Source organism: Strix uralensis, chromosome 15, assembly GCF_047716275.1.
Source record: "Strix uralensis isolate ZFMK-TIS-50842 chromosome 15, bStrUra1, whole genome shotgun sequence".
Classification (NCBI taxonomy): Eukaryota; Metazoa; Chordata; class Aves; order Strigiformes; family Strigidae; genus Strix; species Strix uralensis.
The window spans coordinates 11,496,150-11,518,554 of NC_133986.1; the positions used below are offsets into that span (position 1 = coordinate 11,496,150).

The 22,405-nt window shown below is 57.2% G+C and overlaps 2 protein-coding genes across 4 annotated transcripts; one reads left to right on the forward strand and one right to left on the reverse strand.

Annotated features, from left to right (window-relative positions):
- Positions 1-174: 174 nt before the first annotated feature.
- DDB1 (damage specific DNA binding protein 1) lies at positions 175-17,106 on the reverse strand. Its single transcript, XM_074885204.1, has 27 exons — positions 16,952-17,106; positions 15,834-15,982; positions 15,597-15,713; positions 14,143-14,364; positions 10,770-10,884; positions 10,561-10,658; positions 9,043-9,201; positions 8,560-8,643; positions 8,266-8,382; positions 7,792-7,894; positions 7,550-7,625; positions 7,361-7,469; positions 7,017-7,195; positions 6,752-6,915; positions 6,273-6,380; positions 5,735-5,942; positions 5,455-5,550; positions 5,106-5,217; positions 4,431-4,554; positions 3,713-3,877; positions 3,200-3,294; positions 2,863-3,033; positions 2,094-2,203; positions 1,812-1,981; positions 1,463-1,565; positions 1,064-1,187; positions 175-935 (listed from the first exon to the last, which is right to left on the reverse strand). The coding sequence occupies exons 1-27, from the start codon at positions 17,010-17,012 to the stop codon at positions 852-854; spliced, it is 3,423 nt and encodes a 1,140-aa protein (XP_074741305.1). The 5' UTR covers positions 17,013-17,106; the 3' UTR covers positions 175-851.
- On the forward strand, positions 17,036-21,866 carry TKFC (triokinase and FMN cyclase). 3 transcript variants are annotated; one of them, XM_074885225.1, is made up of 19 exons: positions 17,145-17,199; positions 17,537-17,660; positions 17,829-17,912; positions 17,999-18,188; positions 18,261-18,371; positions 18,459-18,640; positions 18,749-18,827; positions 18,976-19,065; positions 19,188-19,222; positions 19,299-19,383; positions 19,460-19,549; positions 19,651-19,767; positions 19,952-20,071; positions 20,190-20,327; positions 20,831-20,937; positions 21,046-21,149; positions 21,234-21,267; positions 21,389-21,478; positions 21,611-21,866. In XM_074885225.1, the coding sequence occupies exons 3-19, from the start codon at positions 17,907-17,909 to the stop codon at positions 21,761-21,763; spliced, it is 1,731 nt and encodes a 576-aa protein (XP_074741326.1). In that variant the 5' UTR covers positions 17,145-17,199; positions 17,537-17,660; positions 17,829-17,906; the 3' UTR covers positions 21,764-21,866. The 3 variants fall into 3 exon arrangements, with proteins under 3 accessions (XP_074741327.1, XP_074741325.1, XP_074741326.1); XM_074885224.1 differs by lacking the exon at positions 17,537-17,660 and having other exon boundaries at positions 17,118-17,199; XM_074885226.1 differs by lacking the exons at positions 17,537-17,660; positions 17,829-17,912 and having other exon boundaries at positions 17,036-17,199.
- Positions 21,867-22,405: the final 539 nt, after the last annotated feature.

Consider the following 22,405-nt stretch of genomic DNA (forward strand, 5'->3'; position numbering starts at 1 on the left):
CCCCAGCACCTTGAGCTGCTAAGCCCACTGTCCCCCTCTCGCTGACCCTGAGCACGCAACAGCATTTCAGCACGGGAAATGTCCCCCAAAATTCCCTCAGATTGGGAACAGGGGTCCCTCAGCCAGCCGAGGCCACAGCTCCACGCTGCCAGTACTGCAGAGGAGAGACAGACCTTTCCTCTTGGACTACTTTATTTGGTACAACTCAAAACCCACCAACTGCTTGAGCTTCCCAGAACTTCCCTCCCTGAGCGAGCCACAGATCCTGCGGAGAGAGGAGAGGGCTTGTCCCGCTCAGCTTCGTCACCTAGAGGCAGAGAAATCCTCCCCCTCGGCGCCCGCGCGTCTCGCCAGCCCCAGATGCTTCTTCCAGCAGCCCTCACCCTAGAGGCAGCTTCACCTCCTCTTCAAAAAAAAAAAAAACAAAACCCCAAACAAAACAAAAAAACCCCACAATGAATCAAAAAGAATCAAAAACGAAACTGAAAGCAAAAAGGAAAAAAAAAATTAAAAAATACTAAAGACAACAGTGAAGAGTGAATCCTGGCAAGGGCACCGCGTCAGCCAAGCGCTACTGGTCGGTCACCCCAGAGCGACCAGTAAGCCCAGTTCTGGGTCAGGATTGGTGAATCTAAGCAGGCAGCGCCGTGGTGCCTGACCACCACCCCCCCCAAATCCCTAGCCAGCTGGCTCCCCCCTTCAGAGACTCCTTCCCCCACGTCCCCTCGGGCAAGGGCCACCACCGCTGGTGGTCTGTGCAGCCAGCCGGGGGGTCCCCAGGGCTGCAGGCGGGGAAAAAAAATTCCCTTGCGCTACGTGGAGAAGGTGGTAGGGAACGACCCCGAATCCTGCTAATGGATCCGGGTCAGCTCCTCCACGATCTTTATCAGGTCGTCTACGGTGGCCTCCCGCTTCATGCCGCTGCCGTCGTCGATCTGTAAAGGAGAGAAAAAGGCAGCGGAGCACGGAGGGGGCGGGAGGTGCTGAGGAAGACTCCCAGCCTGTCGCGCGTTGAGGATTTACTGCAGGCCTGATTCCTGAGCTTAGGAAGGGCCCATCTCACCTGCAAGTTGGCCACCACCTCTTGCATCTTCGGCCTGCTGATGTCCAGGAAGCTTTCAATCAAGTCGCCATCAATGAACCCCGTAGCCGGTTCCGTCTTGCGTTCGGTGTGAAACGATCTCCAGGTGCCACCGTCAAGGAGCCAAACCCCTGTGCAGCAACACCCACCCACAGCTGCCCCAGGACCACCACAGGATTTGTGCCGCCTTTTTAGGGCCAGATTCATCCTTGAACCCTACAAAATAAGACTCCTCTCTACTGCAGGCAACTTCTCTGTGAGCACAAAGCACCTGGCAAACATGCTCCCACCGGAGATAAACCTCCACCCGGCGCCTGGCTCAGGCCAAATTCACCAGCCAGCCCCCAGCACTGACTGGCCCAAGCTCCTGCGAAAGGATATAAGGAGTGTTCGATCTTGCCCACACTCTTGATGACTTTATTCAGCCTGTTCTGCATGTCGAGGAGGAGGTTGTACCAACTCTCCGACAGCGAGGTCACCAGGCCTGCAAAAAGAAAAAAAAAAAAAATGGAGATGAAGGTTCAGGGCTCAGCCCGGGAGTTGTGCTGGGAGCTGGGACAAAGGAGTTTCAAAGAAAACCTCTCCCCGTTTCCTCTCCTGGAAGTAAACCAGAGAGAAAAGCGGGTTTCTGAGGGGTGTATGGCACAGAGCGTCACTCAGCTGCAGACTGGAGACACGAGGAAGGGGACCCCTCACCCTCCTGCCCAGGCTGGGGACCCCCGGCCCTCACCGATCATGCCGTTGACAGTGCCAAAGAGAACCGAGCCCTGCGTCGGTGTGGACGTCTCGCCCAGGTTCTGCATGACCAGAGAACCGTGACAGAAAACGTTGACAAACTCTCCCAGGTGAGACAGCCCCACCTCCTGCAAGTGCTGGCGCTCCTCGTCGGTTGTGGCTGCGCTGAAATTCAAAGCACCCCCCTGCTCAGCTTGTGCTGGGGCGATGGGAAAGCTTCCCCCGCTCCTCCCAGCTTTCCTGCCACGCATTACACCCCCCCTCACAGCCAGCTCACCTGTCCTTCTGGCACACAAACAAATTGAAAGCATTCTCTGCTCCTAAGAAATTGTCGTCGTCCAGGATCTCCACAGCACTCATCCAGTTTGGATTGAAGTCCCGGGCGATCTGGAAGGGGACAAAGAGGAGACACAGTGTGCCCAGATGGCCTGTCCTGTGATCCAGCATCTTTATTCCACAAAATATCCAGGAGGGAGGCAGGATCCAGTCCGTTCCTCTCTGCTAGACAGAGCAGCCGAGCGCGAAAGGCACCAGGACAAGGCCAGGGCACTCCCTGGGCAAAGACAGACCTGCCCGTGCCAAAGCCAGGCCCATTCTTAATAATTTAAGCGCACAGATTGTCTCAGTGCCTGGTCCATCCCTCAGTTACACCGCATTTACTGACAGAGACGCAGCTACAGTTGCGCTAAACCCTTCTAACTGTCCAACAGGCAGTCCAGATGGCAGCTCCCCACCCCTGGCAGGCAGCAACCTTGCACCCAAAGCCTGCTCTGCTCCAGGCTGCTGATTCATTGCCCAGTTTCCTGGAAGCCTGGGCATCCATCCCTTCAGAAACCACAGGGATCTGCCTAAGAGCATGTCCAGGTGATGCTGCTCTCACTGTACAGCCCTACGTCCTTGTCTTCAAAGGGTTGGTGAGGTGGAGTGAGCCAGGCTCCTTTTTTTAATCACCCTAAACACCATTTCCCCTGTGCAGAGCCAACTGGAAGAGGCAGCACAGGCTCCCAGCGCGCCTTCAACTACGAGGATTCCAACAGCATCGATACCTCCTCGAAGTTTCCTTCCATGGGCTTGTACGCAAGGAGGAGGACAGACCGCATCAGATCTCCCACGAGGATAAAGTCGCCCTTAGTCTTCAGGTAGAGAGCCATGATGTTGTTGTAATGGTTGCACTCTGTGCGCAGCTCCTTCTCGGCTGTCCACTCGTACAGGCGCACCTGAAGGGAAGGACACAGCTTGGAGCCAGCACGGACACCCATGCCAGCCAGAACACGCTCCTCGATGGAGATCTGCGGGGATCTGGCTGATATCCACCCAGCTGGAGCAGCTTCCAGCTCAGAAACATGCTCCTCAAAATAAATCAGGGTCTTGTGAGAGCCCTACCGTGCTGTTGATGCTGGCTAACAGCTTCCCGTTGAACTCCACCATGGAATACACAGCTCCCTTGACCTCCTTCTCAGCCAGGCTCTGCAGCTTCCCTAGAATAAACCCACGCACCGCCCGGTTATTTGCTCTGTTCTTCCAAGGGCAGCGAGACCAAGGGATTCGGGAGCTGCTCTAAACATTGCTTCCCTAGAAACTCTCTTGGAGGGTCTGTGGGCAAGTAACAGAGGAGTAACGTGACAGGGGCAGACACAAAGGCAGCAAATCCCATAATCCAGTTCTGGTGAGGGACTCTCGGACTTCTCTAGGAGATGGGGGGGAAAGAGAACATGCTGCGATAGCCTACATCGGAGCAACAGCACCTACAGATGCTGTCTGCGGGCAGCTGGCAGCAGGTCTCAGGAAAAACTCTGCCTGATGCAGGGATGTGAGTGCTCTCAGGCATGAGGAGCTCATCCCTGATCTCCCTCTCAAGCTGCTGGGCTCAGCCACATGAGAAGACCTTCCTCTTACCGTCGGAGTAGTGGAAGACGACAATGCGGCCCTGTTTGGGTTCTGCCTCCTCAGGATACACCATGGCAGTGCCCACGATGAAGTAGGTGTTCGGATCTTTGCCAAGCTTGCAGGAGACCAGGCTTAGGGCGTATTCATTTTGCAGAAACTGGTGAGCATGAAGCACTGTGCAAAAAGGGAAAGGCAGAAACAACTGGGTCCCCCCAGGTCCCAGCAGGCAGCACCTCCACGTGTGACTGGCTCTTAGGAAGTATTTCTTTGCAGAAGGGGTTGTTGGGCGTTGGAATGGGCTGCCCAGGGCAGGGGTGGAGTCCCCATCCCTGGAGGGGTTGAAGAGTGGGGTTGACCCAGCGCTGAGGGATCTGGTGGAGTTGAGAACGGTCAGGGTGAGGTTCATGGTTGGACTGGGTGATCTTCAAGGGCTTTCCCAACCCAGATGATTCTGTGTGGGCAAAACAGCTGAAAACTTAAGACACGTCCAAGGTAGCTGCCTGGAGATCTCCTTCTATTCCCCACCACCACTTTGTGCCATCAAAAATCACTATTCCTACGTCCTATGGCTGACACTCCTCCAGGAAAAAGGCTTTGACTGAAGGAAACGTGCAAGATCACAGATCCTCACAAGACCGTGAAGATCACCAGTCTCAGCCACGCACTGAGGGGCTTGTCCTGGAGGAGAAAACTGGACTAGGGCAGGGCCAGCATTTGGGAGCGCTACCTTCGAAGGTGTGCTGATCTATGATGAGCAGGTTGTGCACCTCCACCTCCTCTCCGAAGGATGTCTCATGCGGCGCGGTGCTGCTGGAGAACAGCTTGCTGGTGCTCACGCTGCTGGACAGGGCCTAGGACACAGTAAGATCAGTCACATCCTCGTGCTACTCCACATCCTCACATTGCTCTGCATGGGCTGAGGCAACTGGGGAGCAGATGAATTGATGGGGGAGAAGGTGAAGCAAGGACCTCCTCGGGCTTGAGTAAAGGGACGCGCTCCCTGCGCCAGCAGAGACGCGCAACAGGCACAGCAGAGGTGGCACTGCTGCATTAATAGAAAAGTTTATGCAGTTTTGTGGCTTCTGCCAAAGCTGCTGCCTGGAGGGGGCTTGTGCCTGCGTCCCTGGGAGAAGGAAACCACTTGAGAGCGAGCAGAAGCCTGTATGGGGGGGCTGAAGGAGCAGCACCCAAACCCAAAGGTGATCAGACAGAAGCGCGAGCACACCGAGGCTGCCAGACAGCAGCAGAGAGCCCTTGTCACCACCATCTCCTCCCAGGCTGCCGCTCAGAGCTTTGGAAGGGAAGATTGTAAAGGAAAATCTGCATCATGTTTGGCCTGAAGAATGATGATAGTCACAGCCTGGAGCTCAGGGGGGATGTAGCAGCTACCCCCGCCCCTCACCTGGGTGCTGGCGCTGGGTCTGAGCGCAGTGGTGCCCCCGCTGGCATCCTGCACCTCGATACGACTGGAGAGCACGCCGAAACACTGTGATACCTCCTGGTAGCAGATCTTCCTGCGGGACAAAGAGAGCTGGGTGGGGAGGAGAGCCAGGACAGGCCACCCCAAGGAGGCTCTGGAGACAAGAAACAGAGCAGTTCGCTTGCCCAGACTGCTCTCAGCACAAGCCACCAGTTCAGTCCGCGTGCCAACGGAGCCCACACCGGGAACGCTGACTGGAGTCTTCCCCCAGCCTTGTCCCGTGCAGCAGACTCAGGCCCTGGACCAGGCTCCCTCCCCCTGCTCAGCTCACCTGGGCGATTCAAAGAGGGGAACCGTGCGGATGTGCAGCTTCTGGATCTCATCAATGGTGCCGATTGTCAGGGTGCTGTTATTAGCCAAGGCCAAGCTGTACGGGGGGGGAAAAAAAAAAAAAAACAACTAAAAACATTAGCAATGGTGCTTGTAAGGCAGGTGGCACAGCAAGAACCTCCCTTTACTCCATACCCTTCAAAACTGCTGATCCCAGGGCCTCCGTTTGCCCAGCCCAGGGCCCCCCAGCCCGCATCACACAAAGCAAGGTGCAGGCTGACCTGTCGGGATACCCATCCGAGTTGAGGGGACACATGTAGTTCACCTCCTTCAGGTTGACGTTGGAGAAGACCAGCTTGTGGTTACTGCTGTAGATGACGGTGGGGCGGTCGGAGCAGGCAAACACGTTGGTGGTGGACAGAGAGCGGAAGGTCCTCAGGACAGTGGGCTGGGTCCCAAGAGTCACCTTCTTTCGGTCGCTCAGCAGACCTGCAGGAAAAGGAGCAGTGGTGTTGGGAGCTGCTGCAACAGAGCTCGTGAGAGCAGGACAGTAGAGAGCAAGGCGGCTGCAACATCTCAGGAAGAAATGAGGGTGGGTGAAGGCATCCTGCTGTCAGCACACGGCAGGGAAGGAATGGGTGTAAATATTGGTCTCCTTTCTCCAGAATCTGCTGGAGAAATCCACCAACTCCCAGTGTGCGCAGCCAGTCCCACCTGAGCAAGACCCCATCACAGTGAGAAAGCAAAAAAAGGAGAAATCTCTCTCCAGAAGGATGAAAGAAAGCACAGGTCAGGGTTAGGGTTAGGCCCTGTAGTCACCTGTCTCGAGGCTGAGGCCAAAGTAGAAGAGAGCTCCGTCCCCCAGGGCACACAGAAGGTAATGGCTGCTCTCAAAGGTCGTCATCAGGATGGAGCGAGGGATAATTTCTGCAGGGAGCAGGAGAAGAGAAGGCTGATGTCACTCAGCTGTATGAGGAGCAGCTGAGGGAACTGGGGGGGTTTAGTCTGGAGAAGAGGAGGCTGAGGGGAGACCTCATCACCCTCTACAACTCCCTGAAAGGAGGGTGCAGAGAGGGGGGATGAGTCTCTTGAACCAAGGAACAAGCGACAGGACAAGAGGGAATGGCCTCAAGCTGCGCCAGGGCAGGGTCAGACTGGCTCTTAGGAAGTATTTCTTTGCAGAAGGGGTTGTTGGGTGTTGGAATGGGCTGCCCAGGGCAGGGGTGGAGGTCTTTTCCAATCCGGATGACACTGGGATTCTGTGATTCAGCCATGCAGCAGCCCCAGGAGAGCCCTACCTCCTCCCAGCATCTCCTTGTGCAGCAGCTCAAACGAAGGCAGCTTGAGGATGCGGGCAGAGATGTCAGTCCAGAGCCCGATGGCGCACAGCGGGGACATGCCGTTGGTGTCTCCCAAAGGGGTGATGTCCAGACAGGCGACTTCATGCTCCATTTCTGTGCAGCTGGCAGGGAGGAGGAAGCAGACAGAGGTGTCTGTCTCGAGCCCAGAGACAGGCAGCAAAGACTGAGAGCCCTCGGGCCAGGGGGAGAGATGTGCACCCACCTGATCTGTCTGAGCTCCTGGGGTCGGATCTCCAGGTAGTACAGGGCTCGTCCCACAGCCACCACTACCTGGTTACTGTTACACGAAGCCACGCTGATGTTCTTTCCGTTGGGCTCCTTCCACTCGCTCACCAGGGCTTTGGGATCCTGACTAACCAGTCTCACAGAAGCAGAGGTGATCTGGGGAGAGAGAACACCTCTGCTCAGAACCAGAACAACATCTCCCTTCCAACATCGGTCCTGTCAAACCCTGTGCCTGGTAAGCAACACAGATCTAGGTTTAGCCCCTCCAATCAATAAGGGTTGTACTGAGAGATATCTGCGTTCCCCTAGAACCAGCTTTACCTGGATCAATTGCTGATGTGCCACGTTGCCACAGAAGAAAGTCTGCTGGTCATCCACAAACCCTGTGAGCTCCGTCTCTTCTACTTCCTCTCCATTTAACATAAGCACCCTGAACGGGCAAGGGAGCTCCGGTTACATCACTGTCCCAAACGTGGCCGAGAGCCTGGCTCAGCCTGACCCCCACCTTACCTGGTCTGGCCAACAAAGGACAGCACCAAGGTATTGTCTGTTTCACGATGAGAGTCTGACCTCAGGGGCCACAAGCCTGCAACAAAGAGAGGCCCCATTTGCTCACAGTGAATATTCCAAAAGCTGGTGGGTGGCAAATGTCCTGCCCCACACCCCAACCTCAGTCTGTGCCCCCGACATGTCCCCCCGCAGCCCCTCTCAGGCCATGGGTTGTATCCCACAGCCCTGAAGAGCTCACGCACCTTTAATCCCTGGCAAGTCGATGCTGGCGTGCTCGTGAATCCCAATGCCATTCCGGATGATCCGCAGGGAACCCTCTTTAAATGCACCCGAGCACGTGACCAGCTGGAGAAAAAAGTAGATTATCTTTACTGACTATTGCTGGGAAGTTTCCCTACTCCTCCTTGGAGTGATGGGTTCAGAAGATGAGGTAACCCATTTCCTCCGCTTCTCAGAGGAAGTTTTTTGGCAGCTGATCCTTCCCCATTGCACGAAGGCAACCTCTTCCTCCCAAACAGGGGTACCCAAGAATTAGGGTACCCACTCACACCACTCTTCAGCGTAAGACCTCAATACCATCCCTACACCTGGATAAGACTTTGAGATCCTCCAATAAATGGTTTGGAGGCTTTTCCTTCCATGGACAACCCACACATACACCTGGCCAGCCTAAGACATCCCCAGCACTGAGAAAAGAAAAGCAGAATCAACATTACCTGCCCTTGACCTTGTCTTTCCAGGTCTACCACACACATGTCAACGATGGGGCCGAGGTTGGTGAAGGTCTCCATAGCCATTACGTAGGATCCCTGCTCGTTGCTGTCCACGTTGAGCTGTGAATAAACACAATCATCGGCTTTCAACGAGCCAGACCGAGCAAGGGGAAAGGGTGTAGGGCAGACAAGAAAGGAAAATTTATCCACATACACCTCTTGAGGCCATGAAGAAAATAAATATGTACAAAATCCTGTCTGAATGCACAATGAAGGCAGGAGACAGCTGCCACGTACCTTCACAAGCTGGGAATCCCCAAGCCGAGAACCGACAAACACAACTCCGTTGTCCAGGTAGGTCAAGCACTCTGCAATGGATGTCTGGGGATTGAGAAGACACGGATGAACCACCACGAGCATGAAAAAGACCCTGGGACAGCCCACAAGCACCACATCGGAGCTGCAGCCCAGCGGGAAGACCCAGGGCACAGGAGGGGAATTTAATCCCTTTACAAAACCCACGGAGTGCAAACTTCTCTCCCAGGGACAGCACACAAGCACCAGGCAAAAACCTGAGAAGAAGGTGTAAATTTTCAAATGTCCAGATGGGGAATTTCCCAGCAACCGACAGTTCAGAGCGGCGATAACTGTGAAACATCACCCCACTCCGGGCTCCAAAAGAGACACCGTTCCCACCACTCCATCCTCAGCGGAGCATTTCCAGCCCGTGGAGCCTCCCAGCCCCACGGGGAGAAGCGAGAGGGACAGTTTGAGTCCTACCTCGCCGAGCAGTTCCACACGCAGGTCCTTCAAGGTGACAGTGCCGTCCATCTGCTCCTCCTTCTCCAGGAGCAGCATGAAGAGGCGTCCTTCCATGTCCCCCAGCAAGTAACGGGACCCATTGGGGTCCACACGGTTGTGGCACACAATTGTACTTTGCTGCGTGCAAAAGAGTTTGAAGAAACCCGTTGAAACAGCCCCAAACTGGCATCTAGCAAGGACCACTGTACACACCAGAAGGGAACAACCCCATCCACAGCACGTCGGCTGTAGTTACAGCACAGTCCTGCTCCTCCTGCATGGGGAGGGCTGGATTCACCCTTCAATAAACCGTATCAGCAAAACCAACCAGAATCTGTGGTCAAACAGGCTTGGTTCTGGTCACTAGGAACCACCTCACATTCCTAAATTAAACATGTCGCTAGCCTGTTCACAGCACAAAAAAGGTGCCAAGAGAAAACCTGTTTTCAAGCCTGTTTTCCTAACGCTGGGCCATCCACAGATGCAGGGATGCTATTTGGGACCTGCAGAGCTCCAAGCCTGCTGCAACTCCAGACCCAAGCTCTGCAGACGTTTCGCTCTGTGTGGTAGATGTTGTCTGGTCTCCTGTCAACATGTTTGGTTTTGGTTTAAGAATCCTGATCTTGCAGATCTTTATTGTACGCAAATACCCCCCTGGCCTTGAGTAGAGATGTGTCTGCGCTCTGTTGCGGGTCAAGGCCCAGATCTATGTCAGCAGAGCGTGGGTGACTCGCTTCGCCTGCTCCAATATAACACCCTCCATCACAGAGCTCCAGTATCAGTCTGAGAGCCTGCAGGCATCCAGGCAACAATATTAGTATTTCTTTACCCAAGATCTACAGCCCTTTTCTAGCCTGTCATTATTTCCAGCTTAAAAGGATCTTCTGATGACAGCACAAGCTCTGTCAGCCCCGAGCGGCACCTCAGCTGTGCTTTTTCTGCTTCCTGCACCGTTTAAATGTGGGAACCGGCCCGTTCCTCTGACAAAAACCACAAGCTCAACTTTGTCACAAACTCTGCAAAGCCTTTTTTCCTTTGAACAAGTGCCCCAATCATACACCAGCAGACTCAAGTCTCCAAGGGGCTCATTCATATCTTTTGCTGCCTGAAATGAAACCAGGTTCTGGCCTGGACCCATGCCCAAGCCACACGCTACCTCCTAATTAATCCCCTTCTTTGAGGCCCAAACAACCTTTTGGCTTTACTGCACCGTTTCCAAGCACTCCACAGAGAGCAGAGCCAGATGCTGCAGCACAAGCACGCACTGCCACCAGTACTGGGATCACATACACCCCTCAGGCCCCAAAAAAACACAGACCGGGCATCGTACAAAACATCCACACTTGCCAAACCTCTGGGAGTAAGAGGCCCTGTTAGGCTACAACTGGAGACAAGAGCAGTTTAAATTCCTGACTACAAGTAGCCCAACGCCCTCAGAGATACCTGGGAATAGAGGAATTGCCCGGGACACATTTCTTGATCTCAGTAGGCTCTCACCTTGATGATAGGTGGGGCTATAGCTAAATATTTATCTCCGTTGTGGTAGGTGATAGACTCCTGCCCAATGATGATTGCACCTCCAAAAGGCTCTGGCACTGTGCAGGGGAGAAGACAAATATCTTGTTAGAGAACCTGTGCAGCAGCGCTGAGGCATTCAGCCTTGAGGATGAAACGGGAGGGAAGATCTTTGACAAAGAACCACCAACCTGCAATGACCATGGAGGCTTCAGCCTCCACGTTCTCCTGTTTCCACGGACCTTTGTTAAACTCCTTCTCGCGCAGGGACACCTCGTACGTCTTGACGTGGCGACCCTGGGGGTCCTGAAAGAGAAGCCACATGTGACGTCATACACTGATGACGGCAACGGAGGCTCCAGAGGCAGAGCTGACCAGCAACCTGGGAAGCGAGGAGATTCCACCTCTTCTCCTGGAAAACCACCATCACCAGCGAGCTGCGGCCGCTTCCCACCCTGCCCTCCTCCTCTTCAGTCTCCCTCAAACCACACACGTGTCTGAACATCCACACACTGATGTTCTCCCTAACTTTATGAGATGTAGAACAACCTCTGAAAAAATCCCTGCGCCAAAAGACACGGAAAACTGGTTTTGTACTGTTTATAGAAGTGATTTTTCTGGGACTCATATTGATCTGACGCACAGTGCTCTAAAATCTAGGCACAAGTGCCACTCCACATCGTCACCACCTCCAGCTCCAGCAAAGCGTTCAGGAATTCAGCTCTGCAGGTGCCGGAGCAGCTGAGCTCCCATCTCAACGTTCCTCAAGCCTTTCAGCCCAGTTTCCTCGGGAAACATAATCTGCTGGCCAAATAATTCCCCTCGGTGACTCCATTCCAGTAATTCCTAGCCCAGTGGGCAATTTCAACCAAACCTGAGGCACATGGAGGTCTCCGAGGCAGTGAGTCCACGCAGGCTTCACCGAAATATGGGGTGGGTGGGGAAGAGATCCCCAAATCAGCACCCTGCTATGGGAAAGGTGGTCTGTGCTAACAAGCGCTTGGCAACCGGCGCGGGCAGGAGGCCTACAAGCACCCAAAGCACAAGAGAGGGCTTTGAACATCACCCACAGACCCATTTCAAGTCTCAAAAGCTAAGACAAGGCTCTAAATCACAGGGAGCCAGGTCTCCTTAGCCACGTTGTTCATAGAACTACTTAAAAAGAGCTGTTCATCTTCTTATTTATTATACCTCCCCACTTTTCAGATCTAAGTAAAAGCATTTTTTTCCTCCCTGTAGCCATCAGCTCTGCACACAAACGCTGGCAGGAAAGCTGGGCACCTCCTGGCTCACCCCTCACAGCCTCTGCTGCTTGGCAAATGTCCTCAGTGACGGCACTCCAGAGCCCGAGGTCCCGGCCAGAGCCAGCAGTGCAGCACCGAGGGGAGCAAAGAGAAGTCCTGGCTGACAGAGAAGGGGAAGACAGGAAGAGAAATAGTTCTGCGGGGAGGAGAAAGCTGAAGTGGGGCTGTTAAAATGGCAGAGGAGTCACTAATGAAACTTTCGATATTTCTAGACCTTTTTATTCCAAACCACAGCTGCTCACAAGCGTGGTTTTTTTAATATTTTTATGAACTTCCCCTTTTTGTGATACCTTCCTCTGGTTTCAGAGCTACACAAAAATTATCTCAGATTATGTATTCAGTCCAAATCCTATGATAATGATTAATAAATTGAAAAGGAATCAAAGCAGCAGCTTGGAAACGTTCCCCTCTCCACACACACGCAAGTCAGACACCCAGGGACCAAAACAAAGCCAGAGTTTTATGTAAGGCCTAATGAGTCAGAACTTACATCTCGCTCCTGCTGCAAAGAGAAAATTCATATTAAGAGTGTTAGACATGGAACAAGCTATTAATTTACTCTTTATTCATACAATAGAGGTTTATAACAAATGAACCCTTAATTGATTTGTTCTGACTTAATCTGTAAAGATGCCAAGATCTCCAGATAAGACCTTTTTTTACTTGATGACTACAGGGGGTGTCCAAGCTCCTCCTTTATGATACTCTTGAGTACCCAGTGGAAACTGGTGTGCTCCTGTCCACACCCTGAGACAGAGTTTAAGATTTTATCTAAATCACCATCCCTCTCTGCCTCAGTTTCCCCAGCACGCGACAGCAACGGTACTAATCCAACTCATGGGTAAGCTCAGCACTTTCCAGAGCAGCACACCGCTGCCACGAGGCTTCCGGGCTTTGGGGAAGTCACCCAGCCAGCGAGTCAAAACCAGAAATACACAATAAACCAGTCGCCCTTATTGCTTATTTCTAGAGCAAAGCCGCGAGAGTCCGTTTGGGCGCCAGGTTTCAGAGTCAGTGCGGCTGCACAGGAGAAAAAAATATGGTCCCCACGTCCACTCCCCAGTCACACAGAAACGGGACAGCCATGTGTTGTGAAAGCGTGCACGACATGGTCAGGCTCCAGTCTGCCCTGCAAGGGATCACGACTCCCTCCTCCCTGAAATAAGAGCGGAACAGCAGTGCTTTTTGTAAGAAAACCGCTCGTTTCAATGCATTAGTTGAAAATCCTTTGCTTTTTCAGATCATCAAACCCCTCCCTGTTTTACTCCTTTTTTTGGGCACACTGTTAAATCGTCACGCGAGTGTTTGCGAGGTAGGTGGGATACGTGAGGGCTGGGGACACTTCCCAACAACGAGGGAGAGCACCAGCTCCCCACAGGGTGTGGGAAGAGCACTGTCCTGACACAGGGGAATCTGGGCTGCCCTCCCAACCCATAGTTATGTGGTGACGAAGTGATTTTTTCCCCCCACTGTGTCTTTATTCAGTGTCAGGGGAGTTCAACAGCACCCACCCCTCTTGGGAAAAAATAATAGTGACTTTTGAAACAGTAAATAACCAAGTTGCTGCTTCCCCGTGGTTTGTAGCAGCAAACTCATATCATAAGAGCTAAGAACTACGCTGAAGCTGAACTAAATCACACCAGAGCCTGTGCTGTAGTCCCAGGAAGTTTCAGCTAGGTCCAGGCTAGTCCTGACCTCAACAAAGCAAAGATAATCCCTCGCCCAGTCAGCACAGCAAAGGCTCTTTGGTTCACAATAAAGGTTTAGAGAAAGGCCTACAATAATTGCCCCCGGGACAGAGGACCCAGGTGATGAGAGAGGTTATGGCCCCTCTTCACACCCCTGGAGCGGCCTCACAAATACCAAACAAAACATATTGCTTTTTTTCTTTTTTTTTTTTTTTTAAAAGGGGAATGCTCAAGTCTCTCAAGTCTAATCCAGCTGCTCAGCACTTGCTGGGAAGCCCCACGCTCTCCTCCCGAGTGCTTAACATCGGAAGCATTGGCTGCCCAGTTCTCCTGTGAGAGAACGTGGCTTCCCCTCTCCCAGAAATGGAAAAAAGCAGCACAGAGGAACCCAGATTTTCCTCAGCTACACAATGAGGCTGCAGGCGCCAGAACTGCCTCTCGCTCTGTCCGAAGCACTGCTTTCTGTTGGCTCCAGGACACAGCTGCTGCTCCAAGCCCTTTGGAAGCCCTTTAGAGACCTTGGCTGGTGCTCCAGCACCCTCCACCTGAGTCACCAAGCGAGAACAAGGTACCTGGTAGACGAAGCAGATGGTCGGAGCCTGACAGCCATAGAGAAACTTCACATCGATGACTTGGAGCTCTTCCAGGCGGATGTTAAAAGCCTTTAACTCCTTGTTCTCCCGGTCCAGGGGAATGACCTTGAAGAGGCCATCATAGAGCCGCAGGCCGATCATCCGGCACTCGGGGTCGATGATGCCAATGATGCCGGTCTCCGAGGGACGGCCGATGCGATCCTGAGCGAGAGGTCCGTGGGGAGGGGAAAGACAAAGGGAGATCAGTGTCAAAAAAAGACCACCTCCGTGGGACTCGAGCATAGCAGGTACAAGTTACCACCCCTCAGCTGAGGAAGGACTCCCTGCACACCTCCCAACAGGCTTTAAAATACCATCTGGCAAGCCAAAGGTGATTTATGCACCTCCTGCCTAAAGTAGCGGGTCCTTTCCACCAGAGAGCCCGGCAGAGCTCCCACAGCACACACTTCCTCTCTCCCGGGAACCAGGAACTCCAGAAGCAGACCCTGCAACTGGTTTTCTAATCCCAACTCTCTCCTGAACAACCTCAGAGAAGCCACATCGCTGTCCCACGCCTCTGCTTTCTGTCACTGCTGGAGAGCAACACTCTCTGCTACCGTGAAGTGCCTTGATCTCCACGACCAAAAAAATCACCCTCCAGAAATCCAGCGCTGTTATCAGCCTCCCCAGCCCCCTCGGTGCTGCTTGGCGGGGGCCGATATCAGCATCTCTGTGTGTCACGAGGCAGAACCGTGGCACAGGAAGATTAAGCACTTTTCCCCCAGCACACTAACACACTACTGACAGGACATGTCCACCTACATCTCCTGCCTGTAACCCCCTGCTCAGGTCCACCAACAGTGAGTCAGTGGAAGCTCAGTGCCTGGAAACAGATGGAAGATATTTTGGCTTGACAGCTGATGGAAACCATTTGGCTAATTACTAACAAAAAGCCAAAGAGACATGGGAATTTCTGACCTGCTCAGAAGGTGTGATTTTAATCCATATAAAACCGAAAAATGAAAAGTAGCTACAATTATTAACGATGTTGTGTGACCATGACGGTAAGAGTAACTTCAGCAGCCATGCTTCCGGTATGCAGCGTGTAGAGACCAGCCACAAATACCAGAGGAGTCATTTCCCAGGGAAAATTCTACCTAACATCAAGTTTTGAGTACTAATTCTCTTTACAGTAGGAGTATTTCAAGTTAACCTTATTATTCTGCAAAATACCCCGAGAAAACAGCTGTAGCTGTGTCGTTCTCAAGCCCTGACTCACTGCAGGAAAAAAGCCTCTGGAAATACCAGTGAACCTTATCGGCGCCAGTGGGAAGCAAAGAATCGTAAATAATAAGGCAGAAACCCATCACCCAGGCTCGCCTTCGATACTGGCAAAACAAAACCATCCCTAAGGAAGGGAATTCCCCGCTTCCAGGTGCTGCAGCTTCACTCACCTGCACGTTGCCATGGGCCCGGGTTATAATATCAATGCTGTCCCCGTTCTGCTTGTACTCAAGGATGCAGGCGTTATACTTGGCTGTCAGGATGAACAATAAATCCTTGCTCTCCCCCTGTCAAAGCAGAGCAGCAGAATGTCTTCAGGAGGGTGTCAGAGGCAGCAGCCCCGGCGCGTTCACTCCTGTCCCCCTCCCCGCAGCTGGAAAGCGGCCCCCTCCCCGCAGAGCACCCACCTTGGGGCGGAAGAGCTCCATGACAGCGGTCTTGCCGTACATCCCCACCTCCTTGACGGGCCGCAGCCCCTCTGCTGTGACCACATAGATCTCCAGTCGCGTGTTTTTAGCGATCAGCAGGTTCAAATCCTCCGCCGAGGTGAAGTGCCCTGGAAAATGGAGAGAAGTCATTGGTGAGACACAAAGAAGCGAAGAGGCGGCACCTTGGGGTGCTCTCACTGAACGATCTGCAGCAGCCTGACGATCCTGGGGAGGCTGGCCCGCAGCCCCACACCAAACACCAGCCTCCCTGCAGCACCCTGAAACCCCAGGATCTTCCTCTCAACATCTGGCCCCCTCAGGAACCACCTTCCCTGAGCTCCAACTTCTCGTCTTTCCTCAGGGAACCCCATTCCTGGAGGCAATACCCCAAAACACCTCACAATAAGGCAAGACACAGCGACAGACAGAGACATCACCTCTCCCCACAGCACCCCAACCCTCTGCTGCTCTGTAACCCCCTCAGGAATGCCACTATGCTCTCAGAAACCTCAAGCCTGTCCCAGATCGAGACACCCCACTGCACCCCCAAAAACCTCATTGCAACCCCAGTGCCCCACAGCACATGAACCTCCACACATCCCCAGTGCCCCACAGCACCCTGCAAAGAAACTCAAGACACCCCCAACTCCCTCAATGCCCCACAGCACCCCAACAAACCTTAAGTGTCCCCATCCCCCCGCTCCCGACTCCTCCTAGTGCCCTACAACCCACCTACAAACCTCAAGGCACCCCAAGGGCCTTCAACACTCCCGCAGCCCCCCCACCCCACCCCTCAGCACACCCCAAAGCACTCACAGTCCCCCCCATAAACCTCGGGGAACCCCCTGGTTCTCCTCACAGTGCCCCACAACCCCCTCCACGGGCCTCAGCACCCCCCAACCCCCCACTGCTCCCCCAGGAACATCAATGTCCCTCCAGCTCCACGGTGCCCTCCAGGCACCCCCGAACCCCTCAGCCCTCCGCTACCCCGTAGCCCCCCATCACCCCCCAAAGGCCGCACAGGCCCCAGCGCCGCGATCGTTAGGCCAGGGCGGGGGGGGGGGGTGGTGGTCCTGGGGCCGCCTCCCCAGCAGTACCGGTGACGCAGCCGTTGACGGCCGTCGGCTTCTGCGCCGTCACGACGTAGTTATAGGACATGGCGGCGGGCCAAAACGGGGGCACCGGAGCAGGGCTGGGGCAGTACCGGGAGCGGGGCCTGGCGCGGCCTCTCCGCCACCGCCGCCACCGCCTCTTCCGCCCGCCGCCGGCGTGACGTCAGCGGAAGGGGCCGCGCGGGGCCGCTCTAGGCCGCTGGGAGGACCCCGAGGAGCAGACGAGAGAGCAGGTAGGGAAGGGGGATGCTCTAGCGGGTTCCTCCTCCGGGAGGCCTTTGATGGGGGTGGTCTTCATTTAGGGGTGCAGCCCCTGGTCTCCCCACAGCCCAGGGGATCCCTGTTGGGGAGGGGATGCTCCCATCCTGGTCCCACCCCCTATCCCGGGCGGGGGGGGTGTCCCACTTGGGGAGTGCAGCCCCTCCTGCTTCTTCGACTGCACCTCGGAAGGGGGGTGCACCCTCTGGGCCCCCCAACACACCCCAAAAGAGGGGTCCCTGCTGAGGGGGTGCACCCACCCTGGTCCCCCTCTGCCCCACGGTCAGTGCCCCCCCTTCCCCTCTGCCCCAGGAGGGATCCCTGTTCAGGGGGATGCCCCCACCCTGGTTCTCCCCCACCCCAAGACGGGGGTCCCTGCTTGGAGGGGGTGCTCCCATCCTGGTCCCCCACCCCATGAGGAGATTCCTGCTGTGAGGTTTGTCCCACCCTGATCCCTCCACCCCAGGAGGTGGTCCCTGTTTGGGGACAACGCTGAACCCAGCACCCCATAATCCCTCCCTGTCGCCCTCCTGCCATCCCCGTGGCACCCCCGTGTGGGACGGGGACCTGTCCCCGCCGGTGACGGACCTTGCCCTCCCCTCAGCCCCCGCCGCCTCCCGACAGAGTTTGGACTCGGAGCTAAAGGCTGCGGCGGGATCCTCCGCCATCCCCCACCGCCCGCATGGAGGTGAGCCCGGGGTGGTGGGGACCCCCCTGCTCCCCGTCCCCCCTCCTCCACCATACCCCACCACCATCACCCCTCTGTGCCACCAGGTCCCCAAGAAGCTGGTGAACTCGGTGACGGGCTGCGCCGATGACGCGCTGGCGGGGCTGGTGGCCTGCAACGCCGGCCTCCGGCTCCTTCAGGGACACCGGGTGGTCCTGCGTGCCGATCTGGTAGCCATCCGGGGCCGGGTGGCCCTGCTCTCCGGTGGGGGCTCCGGCCATGAGCCCGCCCATGCAGGTGAGCCCCTTGCCCCTGCCACGGGCCGGTTGCCCCCCGACACAGCCCTGAGCACCCCATCCCACTCCGCAGGGTACATCGGGAAGGGCATGCTGACCGGTGTGGTGGCTGGGGCCGTCTTCACCTCTCCGGCCGTGGGCAGCATCCTGGCAGCCATCCGGGCGGTGACACAGGCTGGTGCAGGTAGGGTGGCACGGTGGGGTGCGGGTCAGGGCTTCACCCCCCATCACGGCTTCACCCCCTTGCCTTGCTGACCCCCCCTACCTCCAGCTGGGACCCTCCTGATCGTGAAGAACTACACCGGGGACCGGCTCAACTTCGGGCTGGCGCTGGAGCGGGCGCGGGCGGAGGGGGCTGACGTGCGGATGGTGGTGGTGGGGGACGACAGCGCCTTCGCCGCCCCGAAGAAAGCTGGGCGCCGCGGGCTGTGTGGCACTGTCCTCATACACAAGGTCTGTTGGGGTCCCACCGCATCCCTGTGGGGATGGGGGATTTTGGGGGGGGGCAGGGGGACAGGGGCCTCGGCCTGGTAGTCCCTCACCCACCGCTGCCCTTCACAGGTGGCAGGGGCCCTGGCTGAGGCGGGGGCGAGCTTGAACGAGATTGTCAAGAGGGTGTCGGCGGCTGCCAAAGCCATGGGTACACTTGTGGGACCCCTTGCTGCCTTGTGGGGACCCCCGGGGGGGCTGGTGATCCCAGGGGGGATGCTGTGCCCTCCCCCACCCCTCCTAGCTATTCACAGCCCTGGGGCAAACCTGAGCCCCCACCATCTTCCCTCCCCACGCAGGTACCCTGGGTCTCAGCCTGTCCCCCTGCAGTGTCCCGGGGTCCAAACCCACCTTCCAGCTGGCTAATGACGAGATGGAGCTGGGCCTGGGTGAGGAGCTTCCCCCCTGTGTCACCCCCACCCCATACCCCAGCAGGGGCTGAGCATCTCCCCCCCCACCACCAGTGTGGGAGGTGCCCACAGCCTGGGGTGATGCCCCCCCATCTCTGTAGGGATCCACGGCGAGGCGGGTGTGCGCAGGATGAAGGTGAGTGGGGCCCCCCACTTCCTCTCGCTCCTGGGGTCCCCCCCTAGTTCTGCCCTCATGGCCCCGTGCCCCCCAGGTGCTGCCGGCGGACGAGGCGGTGGAGACGATGCTGGCGCACATGACGGACCCCTCCAACGCCTCTCACCTGCCCCTGAGCCCCGGTGAGCCCCCCTGGCCCTCTATGCCCCCCGAAAAAACCCTCCAGGCAGGGGTCTCATTCTGCCCCGTACCCTGCAGGAGCCTCTGTGGTGCTGGTGGTGAACAACCTGGGCGGGTTGTCCTGCCTGGAGCTGGGCATCGTGGCTGGTGCTGCTGTGCGCTCCCTGGGTGAGTGTAGGGGCGGGTCTTGGGGTACCATTCGCTTGCTCTGACCCTTCCTGCAACACCCCCCATCGCTCACAGACCCCCTCTTTTCCCCGTCCCTACAGAGAGACGAGGGATTCGCATCGCTCGGGCCTTGGTGGGCTCTTTCATGACAGCGCTGGAGATGGCTGGGGTCTCCCTCACTCTCTTGCTGGTGGATGAGGAGCTGGTGGGGCTGATCGGTGAGTGCCCGCCAGCGGGGACAGGGCCACGAGGATCCCCAGACGCTGAGTGATGGGACAGGGTCCCCCTCACCAGTCCCTGAGGTGCCCCAGAGCTGGCTGCCTGCGCAGGCAGCGCTGGCGAGGATCCAGGGGAATCCTGCTGAGTCGGCACCCGCCGCTCTGTCACCTCCTGCTCCGCCAGACGCTGAAACCACGGCCATGGCTTGGCCCAACCTGACCATGGCGCCTGCCACGAGCCAGAGGCAGGAGGTGCTGGCGCCGAAAGAGGGACCGGGGACAACACAGCGTGAGCCCAGCACGGGTACGGGCGGTACAAATCCCCCAGCAGCTGTCACTTTTCCCCCCCCACCCCACTCCGTGACTCAGTTCCCCATCCCACCCCCCCAGGGTCGGGCAGGGGTGACATATCCTCCCCGCAGGGCCCGGTGCAGCGCGGGTGCAGCGGGTGCTGGAGCGGGTGTGCAGCACCCTGCTCGACATGCAGGATGAGCTCAACCAGCTGGACCGTGAGGCTGGTGACGGCGACTGCGGCCACACGCATGCTCGGGCTGCCCGAGGTGGGTGACGGTGAAGGGTGGAGCGGGCTATCAGATGTGAGGGGGGAGAGGGTACCCCAGCCATTGCCTCCCAGGAGTGGGATCTTCCCTGGGGTGTCCGTTCTCAGTAAATGGGGAACCCCGAGCTGTTTGCTCCAGCTGGGGAGCAGGATCTGTCCCCCAGCCGTCCCTTCCTAGGGGACAGGTTCCCCCCCAGCCATCCCTTCCTGGGAGACAGAGTCCCCGCCCCCCCCCCCAAAGCTGCCCCTTCCTATGGGACAGGGTCCCCCCCAGCCGTCCATTCCTGGGGGACATGGTCCCCACACCCTGGGTGCCACAGCTCCAAATGTCTCTGCATCCAGTGGCAGTTGCCCCAAGGCATTGGGGGGGGGGGTGTGTGTCCCTGCTTGTCCCCAAGAGGGACAGGGATCCCCAGCTGACAACAGGGGTCTCCAGGGCCCAGTGGGTCACCCCCGTGGGGCCAGGGGAAACATCCCAGCCTGTTGTTGCCTCCGTCCCTGCAGCCATCCAGGAGTGGGTGCGCGCGGGGCCCCCCCCGGCAGCCCCAGCCCAGCTCCTCTCCGCCCTGGCCGACCTGCTGCTGGAGCAGATGGGCGGCTCCTCGGGCGTGGTGAGTGCGGGGTGAGAGGAGGAAGGTGGGGGCGCGCTGCTTTGTCACCCTGTGGGGACCCCAGCTGTGTCCCCAGCATGGGTAATGACAGGGCCGGTGTCCTGGCAGCTCTACGGGCTGTTCCTGACGGCGGCTGCCCAACCCCTGCTCAACCACGACGATCTCCCAACGTGGGCCGACGCCATGGACGCTGGCATCGAAGCCATGCAGCGGTGAGTGCTGCGGGACCCTGGGCCCTCCACGGGTTCCCCCAGTCCCTCTCTAAAACCTTGCCAACGCCCCTGCACCCCATGCAGGTACGGAGGAGCTGCGCCGGGAGACAGGACGATGGTGAGTGCTGGAATCCTGAGGGAACACGGGGCAGAGCCACCTCGCTTCCTACTAGCCACGGAGGGGCTACCAGCCTGGCTGGCTCTAAGCCCCTTTTTTTTTTTCACCCTGTCTCTCCCAGCTGGACTCGCTGTGTGCTGCAGCGCAGGCTCTGCATGGCCTGCGCAGCCCCGGCGCAACCCTGCTACCAGTGCTGGCCACCGCCGTGGAGGTACGGGGGAGCCCAGCACGGCAAAGCCCAGAGCGGGCAACCCAAAGCCATGCTGGCAGGGGAAACGGGGTGGGAATCGGGGTGCTGGGTAGCCCAGCCGCATCCTGAGCGTGCTCCATGTGTCCCTGGCAGAGTGCAGAGGCTGCAGCAGAGGCCACGAGGACCATGGAGGCCGGAGCAGGCAGAGCCAGTTACATCAGCTCAGCCCAGCTGCTGCAGCCCGACCCAGGGGCCGTGGCTGTGGCGGCCATGCTGCGAGCCGTGCTGGATGGGCTACGGAGCTGAGGGGCAACTGGCCCTTGGGCACCCCCCGCTGCGGCTCTGGTGGTGATGGGGGACGTGGCAGCACATCCCATGTACCCCCAATAAACATTTGTGGTCCGGCTGAGCTGGCGCAGATAATCCATCGCCAGGAGAGGGGAGGGGATTGGGGCTTGGGGGGGGGGTTGCACCCTGTTCCTCCAGGATGTGTCCCCCTGGGAAAGGGGGGAGCCAGCGGGTCCTGTGCCCCAGCACGAGCGTGACTGCTGGGGAGGAAGGAAGCTGCTGGTCTGGCCACGAGCGGTCCCCACTGGGTGTTGAGAGGGGAAACCACAGGGCTCACATGGCCCCAGGCACGGGGTTTGGAGGAGACTCTGGGAGAAGGACAAAGAACCAGAGACAGCAAAAAAGGACCAGGGGATGGCAAAAAAGGACCAGGGGATGAGGAAAAAGGACCGGGGGCAGCGGCAGAGCCTGCCCTGCAGCACAGGGTGGCCCCAAGCTGGGGGTAATGGCCAGCATGAGCCCAGGCTGCCAGGGGAGCTGGTGGCAGAGGGGAGGGTCTGTAGGGGCCAAGGCAGGCCCTCAGAGGGGGGACACAGCCCCCAGGTAGCGTGGGTTGGCTTGGAGCTGCTCCCCAGGTACCCACCTCTCCCTGCTCTGGTT